Raw genomic sequence first — 21,787 nt, 5'->3', positions numbered from 1 at the left:
TCCCCCTGAGGGACCACACACACACACAGGCATGGTATAGAATAGAGTTTATTCAGAGTAGAGGTTGGAAGTTAGTGGTATAGTGGAAGTAGAGAAAGGCAGAGAGAGAGAGAGTGAGAGTAGAGAAGTGGAGTAGAGGCCAGCCATGGCCAAGTGGAGAGAGGGGGGAGGGGAGGAGAGCCCAAGGGGCAGAGAGGTGAGAGTGGGATGGAAGAGAGCGAAGAGAGAGAGAGGAGGGGCAAGTAGTCTCCTTTATAGTGGGCCAGATCTATGGGCAGGGCATACCTGGCTATTGCCAGGTAGGTGTGGGGTGGAGTGTAGACAGAATATCGACACTCAGTATACTGGAAGGCCTGAGGTTCAACCACACACAAGGAACCACGGAGTCATGTAGGACCAGAAAAATTGAGAGTCACGAGACCCTCCTGCCCTTGGAAAATCGATAAAACTCATTTGGCCAGTCACCTAATCGTCTCCAGTTAGCACACGCCCAATGTGTGTGTCCACAGCTGCAGGAAGTATGTGAGCTGGAAGTCACATGGTCCAGATGGCACAACTGTCTCCATGGTTGCAGAGATAACCACAGCAAGTTAGAGCAATAAGAGGTTTTAATGCCCCTTGATAGCAACTTCATTCCTACCATTCCCAGTTTACTGAGGAGGAAACCAAAGCAAGGCGAAGGGCTGGGGTGCCCCAAGACCACTTAAGCAAGTGTGGGTCAAAGGTGGTGCTGGACTTCATGGCTGTGGAAACCCTATCCCCACCTACTCTGTCTGGCACCTTGGAGAAATCAGCTTATGTTGACAGAAACAAGCACTTCCTCCTTTGGGGAGTCATAAGGAAACACAATGTATTTTCTGTTTCTTCCTTCCTAAGTTTATGTTGAAATATGGTCTGAAACACTAAGTGTGGGCGAATCAACTTCTTCCCCCTGATCCTTCCAAATAGCAATCAGAATTTGCAGTGGCTTTTGATGCACAGAACTTGTCTTGGGAAGAATAAAATGAGACACCGTGACCTTCACTTGACCTTCACAGAGAAAACAAAATGTCCTCTTGCAGAGGCATCTGAGAGGGTGTAGAGCCGAGGGGACTACCCTGCTTTTATTAGGGAGGCTGAGTTTTCTTTGCACTGGACATGACCGTGTTAGCTCCTCTGGACAGTGGGGAAGTCTTGTCTGCTGGCTGGATCCACTAAAAGCAAAATTAAAAAGTGTTTCAGAGCCGGGTGGTAGTGGTGCATGCCTGTAATCCCAGCACTCTTGGAGGCAGAGGCAGGCAGATTTCTGAGTTCGAGGCCAGCCTGGTCTACAGAGTGAGTTCCAGGACAGCCAGGGCTATACAGAGAAACCCCTGTCTCGGAAAACCAAAAAAAAAAAAAAAAAAAAAAGTGTTTCAGAGTTTTCCTTTCACTGTGTCTGTGGTCCCCAGCACAACCTATCCCTCCTGCCACCAGCACTGCCTTGACCTCTGTCTGTTGGGAATGCGGCCTTTCCTGAAGGTAAAATGCAGGTACCCAGAGACACGGCATGGGGCTGTGGATGGAGGATACCTAGTCTGCAGCAAGCGGTCTTCCCTCCCAACTCCTTCTGCTTATCCTTCAGGACCAGGGTATGGAAGAAGAGTCCAGGGAGGTGCTGAGTTGAACATCACTAGGAACAATCTAAGACCCAAAGAATCTTTGTGACTATCTTGGTTTTTTACTGAAACCAAGCTAGACTGGGATACTGCTATGTGGGGCACAGCAAAATGTCACCAGGAATACAGTTCTCTGAAGACTCTGCACCTCCAGTGAAGCCAGCTTCCTCTGGGTCCCCAAGGACCTAGGGTCACAATGAGTTTTCAAGGCTTATCAGGATGTCTGGAGGGCCCTTTCCCAACAACACATACCCTGAGGTGACAGCTTGTGACTGTCTGGAGGAAGTGCATAAGCATCCTTAGAGTAAGCATCATAATTCTTGATCCTCAAGAGGCAAGGGTGTCTTGAAGCCTATGGCGCCTCAATAGTTCTACAGCCACAGAGTCCCAATCAACGAAGCACGAACCAGAAGCAGCTGGTCTGTCTATCAATCTTCATCAGGACAGTCTAGAATCCACACTACAGAAGACATGGACGTCTGTGAAGTTGTGGTCAGTGGCCCCATAGCCAGGCTAGTCTAGATTCCAGGAGAACAGGTCCCTTGTATTCACGGATTTCCTGAGTCCTTTATTATCATCTCTGGGGGCCCTTCTGGCTTCTGGGTCTTTGGAGTCAGGAGGGTTTCCTGATTTGATGAGAACAGAGTCCACCATTCTTACAGGCCCCTCTCCACAGACTGTATAAGGTAGGCAGGACCAGGCCACTTTCCAACCATGAGACCAGCACTCCTTAGCAAAAAGGGATTCTGTTTCCAGTACCCCAGAGCTTTGGAAAGATTCAAGGTCTGGGGTACCTCTCTCCTCGAGGGAGTGAGCTGGTTTCTGACTCCCGGGCTGTTTCCAGTAGAAAGATAGGTAGTGTCAGCAATTGGAGCAGCCTGGCGTTCTGGATCCCGGCCCCGTGGTAGTTTTCACATCGGCCTCTGTCTCTGTAACTGAGGACCTTGGGGCCTCTTCTTTCCCCTCAGATCCGAGGCCCTGTAGATACTTCTTCCAGCCTCTCAGGCAGTGCTGGGCCGCGGAGCGGATCTCCCCACTCCGCAAGGCGTAAATGATAGGATTGACCATCGAGTTAACAAGGCACAGCATGGAACAGAAAGCGAAGGCCTCCTTGACCTGGTCACTGAGCGTGGTGACCAGGCTGTGTCCCATGAGAGCCAGTGCAGGGAACCAGCAAATGAGCAGCACAGCCAGGACCAGGCCCAGAGTCTTGGCCAACCTCACGTCTAGCCGCATCCGAGCTATCCCAGGCACCTGCCTGTCCTGGTGCTCAGCCAAGCTGGCTACGTGCTGGTGGGCTTTCCAGAGGACATACCCATAGGTATAGATGATGCCAGAAAAAAGGATGGTAATGAAGAGAAGCCAGCCCAGGAGGTAGTCATTGGGAATCAGTGGGAAAAGCTCAGAGCAGGGACTAGGGCAACAAGTCCACCCCATGAGCGGCAGGTAAGAGATCAATGCCGAGAGGACCCACATGACACAAAGGGCCACCAGTGCCCTCCCACGGGTGACTAGAGCTTTGTAGGTAGGCGGGTAGCACAGACATAGGTAGCGGTCAACAGCGGTCAGCAGCAGGCTGCCCACAGAGGCTGTGAAGGTCATGGTCACGCTGCCGATCTTCAGCAGGAAGACAGCCTTGGAGTCGACCCCGTGGAAGACGTGGAAGATGACAAAGTTGCAGGCGAAGATCACACTGGCCAGGAAGTCAGCTCCGGCCAAGCTGCCGATGAACAGGTACGAGGGCTTCCGGCGGAGCCGCTGGGAGGACAGGATAAGGTAGAGCACCGCCATGTTCTCCAGGGCGCTCAGCAGGCCCATCAGGGTGCACAGCACCGCCACTGCTATCTGCTGGGCGTCGCTCAGGATCATGTACTCCTTCATAGGGTTGAACACAGAGCTGTTGCTCGCCTCCATCTCCCGGCATCCCGCCATGGACAGACTTTGGCTCCTTCTACTGGAGCTGTCCCAGCAGACCGGGCTGTGGACAAGGAGAAAAGAATCCTTGAGTGTTAACAGTGACCACGTCACTTGAGAGCCAACCCTGATCAAGTATTTACCCGGGTGCCGAAAATATCCATTTATAGTTTGCTGTCAAGCATTTAGCTTTTTGCTTCAAGCCGGGTCTTTTTGTTTCCAAACAAGCAGAAGTGACCTGCAAGATCTTTTTTTTTTTTTTGGTCTTTTGTTTTCTAAAGAGACAAATCCCGAAACTTCCCTTTGAAACCAAGGGGAATTCCTAGGGGCTAACTCTTGTGATCATAAAAAGAGAAATAGGCAAGAGAATATATTCTACGGCGGTGTGGGGGAAGGGGGTGCCTCAGCGGGCCCATGCGGAGGCATCCCTTCCCCCTGAGGGACCAGACCCACGATGGTATAGTATAGAACAGAGTTTATTCAGGGCATGGGGAGGGGAGATAAGAGGGTAGTAGAGGCAGAGAAAGGCAGAGAGGGAGGGAGTAGAGGAGCAGAGGGCGGCCATGACCACGTTTGGGAGGGGGAGGGGAGGAGAGCCCAAGGGGGGGCAAGAGAGAAGCTGAAAGTCAGAGAATAAGAGATGCAAGAGAGAGAGGAGGGGCGGAGCATCCTCTTTTATAGTGGGCCTTGACTGTTGCCAGGTAACTGTGGGGTGGAGCTTGGATAGAATCCTAACACCAACACCCTAGAGAACAAAACCTAGAAGTGAAACTGAAGATGCTGGGATATTATTTTTCATTATCATCATCATCATCATCATCACCATCACCACCATCATCATCATCATCATTGGTGTGCTCACATATGATGTGTATGTGCAGGTATGAGTGTGCCACAGAGCCTGTGTGAAGGTCAGGGGTTGGTTCTGGGAATTGAACTTGGGCCTTCAAGCTTTCCCACTGCTCCCTCCTACTTGCTAAGGCATCTTGCTGGCCCGGTTCCCTTCTGCTTTTTGAGATGTGATTTCATGGGTAGCCTTGAACTCAAGATCCTCCTATTTCAGGTTTCAAAGCAGACAGGCATGAGCCACCAAACCTGGCTTATATCTCGTTTTTGGTTTTTGTGTTCTTCCAGCTTTGGTAAGATACTAAAGGCTGAGTTACTGTTTGGGGATGAGAGACAATACTTTGGTTTCACCTCAAATGATGGGAAGATAAATTCTAAAGGATAAATACTCTATGGGTGTGGTGGTGCATGCTTTTAACCCCAACACCCAAGAGGCTCATGTAGGAAGATCTCTGTGAGTTGGAGGCCAGCCTGGGCTACATAGGGAAACCCTGTTTCAAAAACAAACCTTTTTATACTCTGTAGGGAATGTAGCTCAAACACAGCACTTGGGAAGCGAAGGCAGGGCGATCAGTTCAAAGCCATCTTTGGCTAAGTGAAACTCTGTCTTAAAAATAACTGTACTAGACAAAAGATAGAAGTCCCACTAATTTAAATAACACATAATGAATATTTTTTAAAATATAAGCATGTCTTCAATATGGAAGAAAACTTAGGACAAGTGAACATGAGTCATTATTAAACCTCACAAGAAAGCAAATTAAACATCTCTCTAAAAAGACAAATTTTCTTTCTTTCTTTTCTTAAAGATGAAGCCAGACACAGTGGCTCATACTTACTTTTTTTTTTTTAAGCTTTATTTATTTATTGTATGTAAGTACACTGTAGCTGTCTTCAGACACCCCAGAAGAGGGCGTCAGATCTCATTACGGATGGTTGTGAGCCACCATGTGGTTGCTGAGATTTGAACTCAGGACCTTTGGAAGAACAGTCAGTGCTCTTAACTGCTGAGCCATCTCTCCAGCCCAAGACAAATTTTCTAAACACATAATGTGGGATTATTCTGTCTAGAGGCCCATAAAATTCGAACATGTAAGCCCAAGAATGAACAATGAGAAAACAAGAGTTTGCAGATGTGTCAGCTGGTAAGGCTACATTTTTCCATTTGCAAGAGATTTATATAACTCTTGGGTATACTTTATAAAGAATTAAAAGGGGGGCTGGGGCGGTGGCACGTGCAGGAGGCAGAGGCAGGTGGTCTTGTGAGTTCAAGGCCAGCCTGGTCTACTGAGTTAGTTTCAGAACAGCTAACGCCACCCCAAAACTCCAAAACTAACTAACTAACTAACTAACTAACTAACTAAAGGCCAGAGGTGGATGAAATAGCTCCGCAGGTAGAGAGAAAGACTCGATGTACAGTCAGTCCAACACTGACTTCAACCACTGGGCTTCAGGTGGTAGAATGGAAACTGTCCTCTTATTTCCACATGCATACCACAGCATCTCCCCCCAACACTCTCTCTCTCTCTCTCTCTCTCTCTCTCTCTCTCTCTCACACACACACACACACACACACACACAAGAATAAATGAATGGATAAATAAACAAATACAATTTTGTTTTATTGAGATAGGGTTTCTCTGTGTAGCCCTGGCTGTCCTAGAACTCACTCTGTAGACCAGGCTTGCCCTAAACTCATGCCTCTACCTCCCTAGTGCTGGGATTAAGGGCATAAGTCACGACTGCGCAGCTTTCCCCCACCCCCAACCCCCTGAGACAGGGTCTCTCTATGTAGTTCTGGCTGTATTGGAACCTGCTTTGCATATCAGGCTGGCCTTGAACTCAGAGATTCACTTACTTCTGCCTCCCAGGTGCTGGGATTAATAAGGACAATAAGTATTATTTCAAAATTAACCCACATAGAAGGAGGAGGAAGACACCTGATGACGAGGCCAGCTCTGATGGCCTAAGAGAGACCTTGTCTCAAAAATCAATGAATAAATAAATAACTTGCAGTCCATATAGAGTTCAAAGCCAGCAAGGGCTAATTTTATCTGTACCCAACAAACCAAACAACCCCCAAAATAAAACTGTCCTCTAAGAGACCTTTACAAAAAAAAAATCACTTATCTTTTTAGCAGGAGGAAATTCAGCCTAGGAAGGAACAGAGGAAGTCAGGCACTGTGAACTGATAAACTCATATATACTTTCAATCTGTTATTTTTGTCCCTGGTTATTTGTTCATTTTTTTTTTTTAATTTCTCTGAGACAGGATCTCTCTATGTAGACTGGGCTGGCTTTGAACTCATAGGCATCCACCTGCCTCTGCCTCTCAAGTGTGTGCCACTACCGCCCAGCTCTGTTTTGTATTTATTTTTATGGTGCTAGGGAGTCAAATCTAAGGACTTGCACATTCACAAAGCCTTAGCACTAACATATCTTTCTTTTTTATTTTTAAAGCAGAATATACTGTTTCTCTCTCTCTCTCTCTCTCTCTCTCTCTCTCTCTCTCTCTTTGTGTGTGTGTGTGTGTGTGTGTTTCCACATCCCCATGTGGACATAGGGAAAATTTCAGTGCGTTTCTGGGGCAGCTTAGTCCACTACTCACTGCAGTACACTGGGTTGTCTGAATACAAAGGGTTCAAAGCAGAGCACTGTGCTACAAAGGCATGGACCCCGGGCCGCCCCGGCCCCCCCCACCCCACCCAGCTGGTCATCTGCTGCTTCTGGAGAAACTTGCCCTCTGACCTCCAGGCTCTCCTCTGGCTTGGTAGCCTCTGGGACTCGCCTCTGCTGCATCTGCCCAGTGGGGCCTTCCAAAGCCTGCCCCCCAAGCATCAGCCTCCCAGCATGCTCTGCACTCGTGGGCCGGTTTTACATGCTGCCTGCCCCTCAACTACACCAGGAACCGGGAGTATGGAATTTAATTCCTACAGACTATTGCTCCTGGGGCTGGAGAGACAGATTAGTTGGTAAAGGTGTCTGTCAGACAACATGAGTTGGAACCCCTGAACCCACAAAAAGATGGAAGGCATAGTCAACAAAGCAAGTTGCCCTCTGGCCCCTAGACACCACCTGTGACATACATACCCACATGCATACACACACACACACACACACAAAATAAATAAACAAAATTGTAATAAAATTAAAAAATATTATTCCCAGCCATAATTTGATTTCATCCATGCAACACTACAATATAAGAATTCAAGTTGCAAGGGTGTTGGCTGGAGAGGTGGCTCAGTGGACACGACACCCTGAAGGACCTGAGTTAGTTCCCCCGAACTCACATAAAACGTTGGGAATGGCCTCACACACACCCATAACTTGAGTACTGTGTGGAGCAGACAGGCTCACTGGAGTTTGCTGGCTACCAGCCTAGCTCTGAGCTCAGCCAGAGACCTTGTTACAAAGGAGTAAGTCAGACATCAGCAGAACAGAACACACAACATCTGATACACACACACACACACACACACACACACACACACACACACACCACGCCCCTCTCCCCACCCCCCATACTAATAAGTAAATAAAAAATAAAATAAATTTTAAAAAATTTTAAAAAATAAAATAAACCCGGGTGGTGGTGGCGCACGCCTGTAATCCCAGCACTCTGGGAGGCAGAGGCAGGCGGATTTCTGAGTTCGAGGCCAGCCTGGTCTACAGAGTGAGTTCCAGGACAGCCAGGGCTACACAGAGAAACCCTGTCTCGAAAAAGCCAAATCCAAAAAAAATAAATAAATAAATAAATAAATAAAAATAAATAAATAAAATAAAATAAATAAAAATGAAAGTTCTGGCAGGGATTGCCAGGCACGTGGCACATACCTGTAATCCCACACTCAGGAGGCTGAGGCCAGACTGCTGGGGGGGGGGGCGTTCAAGGCCAGCTTAGGCAGCATAGCAAAATCCTGTCTCAAACAAATAAACAAACAAACTAACTAACACAACTGACTGTTAGGGAATGCCTTACCCCACTCAGAGCCAGCTGAGCTGTTTGCTGGGTGGCTACGGCTGGTGCCTCTCCTCACGCAAGCACCGTGTGGCCTCAGACGACTGTTACTGTCCAGAGAGAGTAAGGAAAGGAAATGCATGCATTTGATGGACATCCTAAGGAGAGAACAACAGGATGTACACAGCAACAGGAAGCCCGGCTCCCCGTCTACACGCAGATAGAGATGCCCTCTGGAAGTCACATGGCTGCCTTCTAGAAGACCTATTTCTAGGGCAAGGACTTGTTTGATGTATCAGTAGTGGCTCTGAATCTGTGTTTGTCATTCTTGTCACGTGACTTTGGGCAAGTCCCTCTTGTCACTTGTGAAGTGACAAAAACCATACCCACCCATTCTTAGGGGGGACAGTGCACCAAGGACATTCATTCTAGTTTTTGAAACTGGGAACTGGCAAGTTCTTTTTGACCCTGTCCTTGCTATGGTGGCACACACCTTTGATCTTAGCGCTTGGGAAGCAGACGTAGGTAGATCCCTATGAGTTTGATAGAGTTTGATAGTTAGCCTTTTCTAGGTGGCAAGTTCCTGGCCAGCTACACAGTAAGACCCTGTCTCAAAAACAATTAATATCACACACACACACACACACACACACACACACACACACACACACCACATGCATATGGGCCTGGAAGAGTTGACTTAGAGATTATCAGAGATTATCAGCACTGGCCATTCTTGTAGGGAACCGGAGTTTGGTTCCCAGAACCCAAATAGCAGCTCACGGCTGTCTCTAATTCCAGTTCTAGAGTATCCACTGCCTTCTTCTGACCACTGCAAACACCAGGCACACACATAGTACAAAGACATACATGAAAGCAAAACACTTATACACATAAAAATAAATGTGAATAAATGTTTTAAAACTATTTTTATTATCTATCTATCTATCTATCTATTTATCTATCTATCTATCTATCTATCTATCTATCTATCTATCTATCTACCTATCTATCTATCTATCTATCTATCTATCTATCTGGTCCTCTGAGACAGGGTTTCTCTGTGTAGCCCTGGCTGTCCTGGAACTCACTCTGTAGACCTAGCTAGGCTTGAGCCCAGAGATCTGCCTGCCTCTGTTTCCCTTAGTCCTCTTTTAGTGCTGAGATTAAAGACATATGTAGCCACACCCACCCACACTAACTAACTAGCTAGCTAGCTAGCTAGCTAACTAACTAACTAACTAACTAACCAACCGAACCAGTGCCTATACCTCTTTTCAGGAGAAAGGATTCAGGTTTCATTTTTATTGTGTTTTATTTTATTATTATCATTGCTAGTATTTTTAGCTTTACATTTTACTTACGTATTACCTATTATCACTATGTGTGTGTCACACATGTGTGAGCAGAGCTCAGGAGCCACCACACACCTGCAGGTTTGGGGGGGTTGAAGTCAGGTCATCAGGCTTGGGTGCCCACGGAGTCATGTCCTGTCTAAGACAGGGTTACACCTAGTCCAGGCTATTCTGGAACTCATGTGCTCAAAGCTATCTTTGAACTTCTCATCCTCCTGTTTTTCCTCCTCCTCCTCCTATTATTATAGTGTTTTTATCGAAGAAGAAACCAAATAGAAGCCATTCCACTTTGAATAGGGGTCAAATAAAGTTTAAGTCCCCAAGACCTCGCTGGGTGACTGACACCCTAGCCTGCAAGTTAAGGCACGAATGCCAGGCAAGTTACCTTGTCATGGCTGAATAACCCAACCAATGAGAGCAGGATGGGTGGATCACAAAGGCATGTTCCTTAGGAAGTCCCTATCCCTAAATTGTGTGGTGGGGTAACTCGGCACAGATGGCTGTGCATTTCAGGCTTAAAAACTCTGTAGTATTTGGGCTTGGGGTGGCAGATCTGCTGCCAGGTCTGTTGTCCAGCTCTGATCAATCAGTGGCAGCCTGGATACAATAGGTTTTCATCTGTTTAAATCCTTACTAAGATGAACATTTGAAGACGCAGTCAGCTCCCAAGTCTGTGATGTTGCCCTGATGCTTTTAAGGATCTTGCTTTCCTGCACCCTTGTGACTGCCTGGGCTGTTTTGGATCTTTGGCAGCTAACATTTAGATTTTGGAGACACATGTCTGACTATGTCTGCCAGGCCTGATAATTCATCTTTCTTATCAATAGGTCTGTGTGCTTCCAAACCTTCACAGCCACAGGTGTGTGCAAGAACGTGATGTACAACATGAGATAATCTGAGGTTCAACAGATGTTAGGACAAAAGAGAACCAACCAGCCCTGCCTTCCACACCTCCAGGAAATGCCTAGCCCGGAACTCTGTCCGGTCCCTGCTGGTGGATGTCTGAGGCTGTAGCTGGGACCCAGACTCAGTCTGAGTCTGACTTTCTGGGAAAGAACCTGAGGGGTCTGGAAACTCTCAGGAAAAGGTGTGGCAGGTTTTTGTTTTCACGTGAAGTGAAAGTGTGAAGTGAAACAGGGTCACAGAAGAGATGGCCTCTGTTGCTACCCGTGCAGGGGACCGGAAGATACTGTGACTTCAGCACCCACCGTGGGAAACTTTTTGATGCCCCCCCCCAAAAAAAGCTGAATTTTTTTTTTTTTTTTTTTTTTTTTTTTTTGGTGCCGGAGATGGATTCAGGGCATTTTGGCAGACCAAGGGAGCAGTTCCCCAGCAGCCTGGTGGCTTTTGCCTGGAACTGGGAAGGGGAGCCGTGAGGGGACGACTGAGCTCTAGCTCCTGTCTTGTCGCTAAATCTTCTGGGTTTTTCTTTTTCTTTTTTTCTTTTCTTGTTTTTTCGAGACAGGGTTTCTCTGTATAGCCCTGGCTGTCCTGGAACTCACTCTGTAGACCAGGATGGCTTCAAACTCAGAAATCCGCCTGTCTCTGCTTCCCAAGTGCTGGGATTAAAGGTGTGCGCCACCACTGCCTGGCCCTTTTTTTAAGTTTTATTAATTTATTTTTTGCATGAGTACACTGTAGTTGTCTTCAGACACATCAGAAGAGGGCAATGGATCCCATTACAGATGGTTGTGAGCCACCAAGTGGGTGCTGGGAATTGAACTCAGGACCTCTGGAAGAGCAGTCAGTGCTCTTAACCACTGAGCCATCTCTCCAGCCCCTTTTCTTATCTTTAAAGAAGGCAGATGAATGGTGGTGATTCCTAAGATGTCTGGATCCCAATATACTGAATATGTGAGTGTGTATATATGTGCTCTCTATATATAACAGTATTAGTTATATATCATATTATTATATATTATCATTAGTAATATATCAGTTTAATATTAGTATCTATATGTTAGCATTAGTCTAATATATATATATATATAATATGCATAATATGCGTGCATTAGATAAGAGTTCTACCACTGAGCTACCTACCCAGACCTTCACTCCACTAATACTTAGTGTAGCCAACCCCTGACTATAAGTTAGTAAGGAGTTTCTAATGTTCGGAGTTGCCGTGCCTGGTCTCTACTGGGATGCCTTCCTCTAGCGTCTCTTAGTCATCACAGGATTCTGCATGGTCACGCCCAATTGTTTTCTATTTACCATTCATCACTCCACCCCGACTTCCAAGGCTGACCTCTGACCTCTGACCTCTACAAATCCATGAGCACATACAAAGAGACAACCACAGCAACAGCAAACGCTCAAGCAAGAAGCATGGCTGCCAGAGGAACCGGGAGACAGCCCCGATGTGATGGGTGACAGCCCCGATGTGATGGGTGACAGCCCCGATGTGATGGGTGACAGCCCCGATGTGATGCGAAACGAAGGGTCCCGGGGTGGCCAGAGCCTCAGCCTTGGTTCTGGCTCCAGTTCTGTGAGAAGCCCTTTATTCCCTGGACCCAGAATGGCTGCCCACAGAGGACCATGACAACATTTTGGTATTGAACTATGCTCTACACATTATTTGTTTATTTATTTTGAGACTGGGTCTCTCTATTCTGTGGCTCTGGCTGTTCTGGAACTTGCTATGTAAACCAGGCTGGCCTTGAACTCACAGAGATCCACCTGCCTTTGCCTCCCAAGTACTGGGATTAAACACCACTCCGGCTACACATTGTCTTGTTTAAACATCCGCATGGGGATGGGCATGGGCTCAGTGGTTTAGAGCGCTGGCTACTCTTCCAGAGGTCCTGAGTTCAATTCCCAGCAACCACATGGTGGCTCACAACCACCTCTAATGGGATCTGACACCCTCTTCTGGTGTGTCTGAAGACAGCTACAGTGTACTTAGATATAATAAATAAATAAATAAATCTTTTTTAAAAATTAATAAAATATCAGGAAAGGACAGGGGCTGGAAGCTTAGTGGTTAGAGCATTGGCTGCTCACCCAGAAGATCTGGGTTTGATTCTCAGCACCCACTTGGCAGCTACCAGCTGTCAGTCACTCCGTTTCCAGAGAATCCAGTGTCCTCTTCTAGCCCGCTACATGCACACGACATGCCTAGACATACATGCAGGATACCCATATAGACACAAAACAAACTTCAAAGAAGTTACCAGAAGCTCTGGGAACATAACTCAATTTGTAGAGCGTTTGCAGAGCATTCTCAAAGCCTTGGGTTCAGTCCCCAGTGCTGTATAAACTTGGCCCATAGCACCACACCCCTGTCTTCCCAATACTCCACAGAGGCAGGAGAATAAGAAACCCTTGATTACGTAGTGAGTTTTTTGATATTCTGGGTTACATAAGACCTTGTCTTTAAATGGTAAAAAAAGAGGAGGGATCATAATAGCAGTTCAGAGCCCTCTCCTGGCCCCCTAGCTAAAGGGTAAGTTGAGGTCAGTAAAGGCAACCAGTTCTGCCTTCCTAGCCTGAAGCAACCAACACTAAACTGTGCCCGCTGTCTCTTATCTCAGCGTCCTGACTTTGCCTCCACAGAGGATGAACAGTCTTTAACCTACTTCTACTTCGAGGTGAGCCAACCACTCCCCACGTTTTGCTCCATGCCTGCCAGCTATTTCATGTTGTGGCTGTAATATGCCTGCCAGTCCTTGACGCAGAGAAAGAACTTGACTCAGAGCAGGGTCACGCTGACCACAGACCCTGTTATGTTCTGTGTGCTCTGAGGTTTGTTAATCTTAAGAAATTCCACAACCATAAGCCTCACTAAGGACCCACCAAATTCAAGCCCATTGTGAACTGTTATATCTAAAATAGCTTGATGAGCCGGGCGGTGGTGGCACACGCCTTTAATCCCAGCACAAGGGAGGCAGAGGCAGGCAGATTTCTGAGTTCGAGGCCAGCCTGGTCTATAGAGTGAGTTCCAGGACATCCAGGGCTACACAGAGAAACCCTATCTCGAAAAACTAAAAAAAAAAAAAACTTAAAAAAAAAAATTTAAAAAAAAATTGCTTGAGTGCTTGGGACACACTTCCTGCATTGTGGTTCTTGCAGTTTGAGCCTTTATAAGCTGGCTCTGAGAGATGTTCAGGGTCGTAGGTCCTAGATCCTAGGGCGCACATCCAATAAAGCATCCCTGTCTGAGATTAGTGTCTGTGTGGTTTGTGGGGTGACCCCTGAACCCTAACAAGTTCTTCCAAGAAGGAGAAGGGCAGTCTTTGAACTCAAGGCTCACATCATCCTGAGCAGAATGAAATTTTTACAGCCAATAAAAGCCTCAATGGACGTAGGCAAAGAATGGCAGGGCGCTTGCTGACAGGAGCCTGATACACCTCCTGAGAGGCTCTGCCAGAGCCTGACCAATACAGATGCGGGTGCTCACAGCCAACCATTGGACTGAGTACGGATCCCAATGGGGGAGTTAGGGGAAGGACTGAAGGAGCTGAAGGGGCCTTATCTGACATCAGTGGGAGGGGAGGCTCTTGGTCCTGTGAAGACTTGATGCCCCAGTGTAGAGGAATGCTAGGGCGGTGAGGCTGGAGTGAGTTGGTGGAGGGGAGCATCCTTGTAGAAGCCGGGTAAGGGGAGATGGGCTAGGGGGTTTGCACAGGGGAAACTGGGAAAGGGGACAACATTTGAATTGTAAACAAATAAAATATCCAGTTTAAAAAAATGGCTAGAAAAGAATGGTCTGTTTTATTTGTTTTTTTCTAAGACATGGTTTCTTTGTATACCCTTGGCTGTCCTGTAACTCTGCTCTGTAGACCAGGCTGGCCTTGAACTCAGAAATCTGCCTGCCTCTGCCTCCTGAGTGCTGGAATCACAGGCGTGCACCATCACCCTGCTTTAGGTTTTTTTTTGTTAAGATCTGTTTCTTAGTTCTCGGGCCTTGAGAGACATACCATTCTTTCCTGAACTCTGCTATTACTGTAAGCTAGCTTAACATTTCCTCTGGATCAAGGGATCAGGCTCGGCTCATTGATAAGATATTCTAGGGAATATCTAAACCTTAAACTGCCCTCTTTTTTTATTGGATATTTTCTTTATTTACATTTCAAATGTTATCCCCTTTCCCGGTCCCCCCCCAACCCCCCTATGCCATCTTCCCTCCCCCTGCTTCTATGAGGGTGTTCCTCTACCCACCCACCCACTCCTGCTTCCCCATCCTCAATTCCTTACACTGGGGCATCTATCGAGCCTTCCTAGGATGAAGGACCTCTCCTCCCATTGATGCCTGACAAGGCCATTTCCCCACCCCCCCCCCATGCAGCTAGAGCCGTGGTTGATGGCTTAGTTCCTGGGAGCTCTGGGTGGGTCTGGTTGGTTGATATTGTTGTTCTTCCTATGGGGTTGCAAACCTCTTCAGCTCCTCCAGTCTTCTCTAACTCCTCCATTGGGGACCCCACACTCAGTCCAATGTTTGGCTATGAGCATTCACCTCTGTATTTGTCAGGCTCTGGCAGGGCCTCTGAGGTAACAGCTATATCAGGCTCCTTTCCACAAGCAGGGGATTCAACATCTCTGCCCCCTCGGAACACCTGCTCTTCCATGCACATACTTACACAGGGACACACACACACATACACATACACACACACACACACACACACACACACACACACACACTAAAAATATAACCAGTTAAAAATACATGCTAGCTCTAGTTAGCTGAAATGGTACTAGTCTGTAATCCCAGCTCAAAGGAGGCTGGGACAATGTTAAGGAAGGAAGAGGAGCAGGAGGAGTCCTTATGTCACCCATGAGGTCAGGTGTGACGATCTCACTACAGGATGCTGTGCCTGCCACAGCGCCTGGCTCAAGTCCTCTGACTGCTGGCAGGAAACTCGGACCACAAAGTCATCTTTGCTGTGTCTTTAGGCAAGCGAGGGAAGGGCTGAAGTCAGGAGAGAAGGGTGGAGATGGAAGACAGAGAGGAGAGGACCCTAGGGCTGGGTGGAGTGGCAGGCAATGTGGAGCCAGCAGCAGCAGCAGCAGCAGGAGGAGGGAGGAGGAGGAGGAGGAGGTTCTGGGAACCAAACTCAGGTCCTCTGCAATGGCAGCACTCAATCTTGCCTGTGGAGCCATCTCTCCAGCCAAAAAGAATGCCTCCTTTGTTTTGTTTTGTTTTGTTTTTTTGAGACAGGGTTTCTCTGTATAGCCCTGGCTGTCCTGGAACTCACTCTGTAGACCAGGCTGGCCTCCAACTCAGAAATCACCTGCCTCTGCCTCCCAAGTGCTGGAATTAAAGGTGTGTGCCACCACCACCCGGCAAAGAATGTCTCTTTAATGAACATATCCTTACTGACTTATTAGCGACTCCTTGGGCACAGCTACCCTGACAGGCTGTGGCTCAAGTCTATGAAGACAGTGAGTCTCCTTCGTGACAGGCACAAGGGGTTTTGTGTATGTTGGCCCCCCCCCTTTTGCTGTTTTTATTCAAATTCAGATCATTTTTTTCTTGTGGTCCTGGTGGTTGCAGCCAGAACTTCCTGCATACCAGGTAAGCACTGTACCACCTAAATCATGACCCCAGACCCCAGACTACCCCCCTCCCCTTTTCTTTTGAGATTCACTCACTATGTGGCCAGGACAACATAGATGTCGCTCACAGTGATCCTCCTGCTTCTGTCTCCTGAGTACTAGGATTAAAGGCATGAGCCATCACACCTGGCCAATCTAGCTTTTTTTTTTTTAAAGTTTGAGACAAGCTCTTGCTAGGATTGCCTTGAACTCATGATCCTTTTACTTCTGCCTTTTGAGTAGCTGGTCCAGCTCCTATGTTGTTGTTGCTTTAATCTAATTATTCATTTGTAAAGGTCAGATGGTAACAGTCCATGTGTGGCTACAAAGCAGCAGATTAGCCAGAGCTACACAGGGAAAGGAGGTCCTGCCTCAAACCAAACAACAAAGATGCACCAGAGAGACTTGGTGAGCAGAGGCGGGAAGGGCTGGCTGGCGAGGCTCTCCCTCTCCATGTGCAGAAGCCGTGTACTGGGGAGATCTTCACCTTTGTCAGGGAAGTGTGAGGAGACCTGTGTGGGAGACTGCCAGTGTGTGGCTGCCTCTGGAGTGGCCACCCCTCTGTCCGTAACATGCTCTCTGTAGGAGAGGAACTTTCATGGCAAGTCGGGTAGTAAGGTCAGGGGGACATCAAGATGGAAGGATAACAGGGTCTTCGTACCTCGGGAATGGGACGGGGTGGACTTGTGCTGGACTTTCGTCATCCCCTGTGGTTTTCCCTGATGGCCCTGGACCTCTGCCTGCCTCATCCAGATCTCACAGAGTGGGGTCCCTACCCAGACTCACTTTTGATTTGTTTATCAGCATCGGAGTGGGCAGTGCATTTCGGACAGGTTCCCCGGACAGCAGTAGTGGGCGTGGGAAAGGGATGTGAAGGACCTCCAAACCCTCTGTTTGTTATGACGATAACCACACCGTCACTGTTAGCGTTGAGTGAGGATTCTGGATACCGTGAGCCACGAAGGGCATTTGAGACACAATCTTACGGTGGTGGTGGTGGTGGTGGTGGTGGTGGTGGTGGTGGTGGTGTCACTGTTAAATCATACCACATTTTTCCAGGGAAACTCACTCATGGGCTTTGGGCTGCTAGGATCTGGTAGTGACAAAGTAGCTGTCAGGGACCCAGGAGCCATGGGACAGTGGCTGATGGGTGAATTAAACGTAGCAGGGACAGTCCTGTCATGGAGAGTTGGGCTGAACGTCTGGAGGACAGATCTTTCTTCACGTTCCTCCTACATGTGAAGGGTGAAACAGGAGGACTGCTGGGAATCTGAGCCCAGCCTGGGTTGCATAAGAAGAACTTATTGATTAATTGATTGATTGACAGGCTTTCTCTCGCTGTCCTGAAACTTGCTCTGTAGACCAGGCTAGCCTCAAGCTCAAAGATCAGCCTGCTGGGGTTAAAGGTGTGTGACAGCACACCTAGCTTGTTTTTAGGGTTTACTTTATTTTGTTTTTTTGTTTTTTGTTTTTTGGATTTGTTTTTTTTCCAGACAGGGTTTCTCTGTGTAGCCCTGGCTGTCCTGGAACTCACTCTGTAGACCAGGCTGGCCTTGAACTCAGAAATCTGCCTGCCTCTGCCTCCCAGAGTGCTGGGATTACAGGCGTGTGCCACTACTGCCCGGCTTAGGGTTTACTTTATTATTTACTTCGTGCATGTGTGCGTGCGTGTGTGTGTGTGTGCGCGTGTGTGTGCATGTGTGTGTGTGTGTGTGTGTCTGTGTGTGTGTGTGTGTCAGTCTGTGCTTGTGAGTGCTGTTGCCTGAGGAATCCAGAAAAGGTTTCACATTCCTTGGAGCCCGGCTGACTGCAGTTATGGGCGAGTCGGTGAGGGTGCTGGGATTTCTGATCTTTTCGTTTGTTTGTTTGTTTTGGTTTTTCAAGACAGGGTTTCTCTGTGTAGCCCTGGCTGTCCTGGAACTCACTCTGTAGACCAGGATGGCCTCAAACTCAGAAATCTGTCTGCCTCTGCCTCCCAAGTGCTGGAATTAAAGGTGTGCGCCACCACCGCCCGACTGGTGCTGGGATTTGAACTCAGATGCTTTATGAGAGCAAGACATACTCCTTTTGTTTGTTTGTTTGTTTGTTTTGTTTTGTTTTTCGAGACAGGGTTTCTCTGTATAGCCCTGGCTGTCCTGGAACTCACTCTATAGACCAGGCTGGCCTCGAACTCAGAAATCCATCTGCCTCTGCCTCCCAAAGTGCTGGGATTATAGGCATTTGCCACCACCGCCCGGCGCAAGACATACTCTTAATCACTGAGCTATCTCTCCAGTCCTATAAAAGAACTTAAACTAAACCTTATAGAACTCACAAAGCAGGAAGAAACCAACGTTTAATTTTGCAAACAATGCATTTAATTTGAGATTTATGTTATTTCTGCTGTCCAGTTGTTTAGGTTTATACACACACACAAAACTTTTGTTTTTGGCAATGCCATGAATCAAACCAACATTTATGTGTGCTAGGCAAATATCCTACCAGTGTGCTACATCCCCAACCACATAAATTTAAATGTTAAAATCAAATGTGAAGGGTGGAGGGGGTACAGGGTGGGGGGAGAAAGTGTAAATGGCGGTCTTATTGAAAATAGCACTTTTGCTCGAGGTGTTGGGATACTCCTTCTTGGTGTTGGGGAACTTCTCTAACCACAGTACTCAGGACACAAACATAGGCGGGGTCCCTGTGGGTCCAGCCTGGTCTTACATACCAAAGTCTAGCTTAGCTGAGGTTTCACAGTGAGACTTTGTCTCAAAAATAAAAAAGAAAGAAAATAGACTCGACTTCAAATCACTTCCTTTCTCATGAACCACAGGAAGTGATGAGAAGGCTCAACAATTCCTACTGGTGTGTATGTGTGTGTGTGTGTGTTTTCATATCCCTCGGACTCAAGCCATTAGTCCAGACCTGAGATGGTCAAGTCTGAATCTACTCTGTCTTATGTCACTGTGGAAAGTTTGGATAGGCTCGATCATTAAGTAGCCAAACGGAAGGAAATACACAAGTAGACATGACCTGTAACTCCCATCCAGCAGCCACAGGGTTTCTCTGTATAGCGCTAACTATCCTGGAACTCACTCTGTAGACCAGGCTGGCCTCTGACTCACAGAGATTCATCTGCCCCTGCCTCCCGAATACTGGGATTAAAGGCATGTGCCAGAACTTTGTAGTAGAAAATTACTAACAGCCAAGTTTGCCTACAACAAGGTCATGTGCCCGATAAACTCTGGTCCAAACAGGCCAGAGGCTAGAGCCGAGAGCATCTGCACCTGTAGAGGATGGAGTTTGGTTTTAGTACGCACATCAGGCTGCCCTCGACTGCCTGTGAGGCTATTCAGCTTTAGAGGGATCAGGAACCTCTAGCTTCCTTGGATACCTGCACTTGAATGCTCGCGTACACACACACACACACACACACACACACACACACAGACAGACATACACACTCGCGAGCGTGCACAGACATTATTAAAAATTAAAAACAACAGCAAAGGACCTGGAGAGATGACTCAGTGTTTAGGAGCAATGGTGATTCTCCAAATGACCAGGGTTTGATTCCCAGAACCAACATGGTGGTGCACAACTGTCCATAACTCCAGTTGCAGGGAATCAGACACCCTCTTCTGAGTTTTGCAGGCACCTGGCACATATGCGGGGCACACACTACACACAGACAAAACACAGAAAACAAATATATCTGTCTTTAATTAAAGAAACCAACAAACATTTGTAAAAATGTCCAGACGAATCCACACAAGGTATTAGTGCAGACAGGATTGTAGACGGCGGAAGTGAGGAGCTACATTTCTCATGGTTTGGTGCTTAAAAAGCCAATACATAGCTCGATATGGTGATATATGCCTATAATTCAACACTCAGGAGGCCGAGTTGGTCGGACTTGAGTTTAATGCCAGCCAGGGATAAACCATGAGCCAAGGCCAGGCTAGACTATAGAGGGAAATCTTATCTTCCCAAACAAGCCTCCAACATATGAATTTATACCTTTATTTTATTTTTCCTTCTGTCTATATTGTGGATGCACACATGTGTTGTGGATGTACATATGTGTGCATATATGTGCACACGAATGGAGGCCTGAGGTTTATTCCTCCATCACTCTGGGTCTTATTTTCTGAGCTGGGTCTTTCACTGACCCCGGAGTGTGATGGTTTAGCTAGAGAGGCTGGCAAGTGGGCTGCCCGTCTTCACAGCCTTCCGTTGGGGTTCAGGCATGAGACGCCACACTTGACATTTCTGTGGGTGCTGGGGTCTAAACACAAGTCTTCACCTCATGACAAACACTTAAGTAAAGTAAGTAACTGAGCCAGCTCTGAAATCCCTAAGTTTTACCTTTAAAAAAAAAATAGGGCTGGAGAGATGGTTCAGTGGTTAAGAGTGCTTGGTGCTCCTGCAGAAAACCAAACTTGCCAGGATCCCCACTGGGTGGTTCACAACTGCCTGTAATTCTAGCTTCAGAGGACTGGAAGTCTGTCTTCTGGGGGCACCTGAGTTCATATGCACACCCCCCCTTTAATTAGAAGATATTTCATTTTTATTCAAATTTTATTTATTCGTTTGTTTTCTACATATGGGGTTTTTGCTGCACCTATCCCTGCGTGCCGTGTCCATGCCTGACGCACACAGAGGCCAGAGAGGGCATCGGACTTCCTGGAACTGGAGTTACAGAGTATTCAAAATGCCATGGGGTTGCTGGGAATTGAACCCAGGTCCTCTGGAAGAGTAGCTAGTGCCCTTAACCACTGAGCCGTCTCTCCAGCCCTCATAATAAATCTTAAGAAAAAGAAAAGTTTTCCAAAGCTAAGAGACATGGCACACACCTATAACCTCAGTACTTGGAAGATGGGGAGGATCTTGAACGTTAGGTTGGCCCAGTCTATCTAGTATTTTTTTTTTCTTTCCTGGTCACTCTGGTCACTTCACTGACACCCAGATTGTCCCTTGACTTAACTTTGACATGCTCTTATCTTTGGAGAAAGGCCAGACACACTCTGGCTGGTCACTCTCCGCCTTTGTGACTTTCTGTCTATAAACCCCCTCGTCTTGCTACCCTTGGGGTACAGGATGCTCCTGGCTTGTTTCTGTCCCCAAGTCATGCCTCTGTCATAAGTCCCCAGTAAACTGCAATCCTACATCCCGAAGCACCTTCCAGATCCGTTGACCTGTTTTCCAGAAACATGTATGGTTCTCCACAGATCCCCAAACCCCTACCTATAGAGTACCATTAGACCACCCGGTACCCCAATACATCCATGGCGGGGGTGGGGGTGGGGGTGGGGGGGGGGCGGGGGCGGGGGCGGAGACACAGGAAGGACTCATTGAATCAGGACAGAAGCATCACCATGAATGCACCTGTGGTTCTCAAAGAGGAACTGAGTGGGCACAACCCCTAGGGAGCTGGGGGAATCACCGCGACAGGGCAGCAGGGGTTTGAGTGGGAGCCCCTGGGTACCATAGAATCAGGGCTGCCCCGCTTGGCAGTGGGAGAAAGTTATAGGGAAGGAGAGGAGAAGCCAGAA

The 21,787-nt window shown here is 47.5% G+C and overlaps 1 protein-coding gene across 4 annotated transcripts in view; it reads right to left on the bottom strand.

Annotated features, from left to right (window-relative positions):
- Positions 1 to 1,370: 1,370 nt before the first annotated feature.
- Cnr2 (cannabinoid receptor 2) overlaps positions 1,371 to 21,787 on the bottom strand; it is a 25,524-nt gene continuing 5,107 nt past the window's right edge. Inside the window, exons 2-3 of one of the 4 annotated variants that reach the window (XM_052177756.1) lie at positions 8,380 to 8,516; positions 1,371 to 3,615 (exon numbers count right to left, since the gene is read on the bottom strand). In XM_052177756.1, coding sequence (XP_052033716.1) covers positions 2,499 to 3,569 — 1,071 coding nt within the window. In that variant the 5' untranslated portion in view covers positions 3,570 to 3,615; positions 8,380 to 8,516 and the 3' untranslated portion in view covers positions 1,371 to 2,498. Of the gene's footprint in view, positions 3,616 to 8,234; positions 8,311 to 8,379; positions 8,517 to 21,787 lie in introns of those variants that run through there. The other 3 variants (XM_052177757.1, XM_052177758.1, XM_052177755.1) reach the window with 3 other exon arrangements.

This window comes from Apodemus sylvaticus, chromosome 3, assembly GCF_947179515.1.
Source record: "Apodemus sylvaticus chromosome 3, mApoSyl1.1, whole genome shotgun sequence".
Taxonomy (NCBI): domain Eukaryota; kingdom Metazoa; phylum Chordata; class Mammalia; order Rodentia; family Muridae; genus Apodemus; species Apodemus sylvaticus.
The sequence above is the reverse complement of the archived record's forward strand: the minus strand, read 5'-3'. Positions and strand labels throughout refer to the sequence as shown.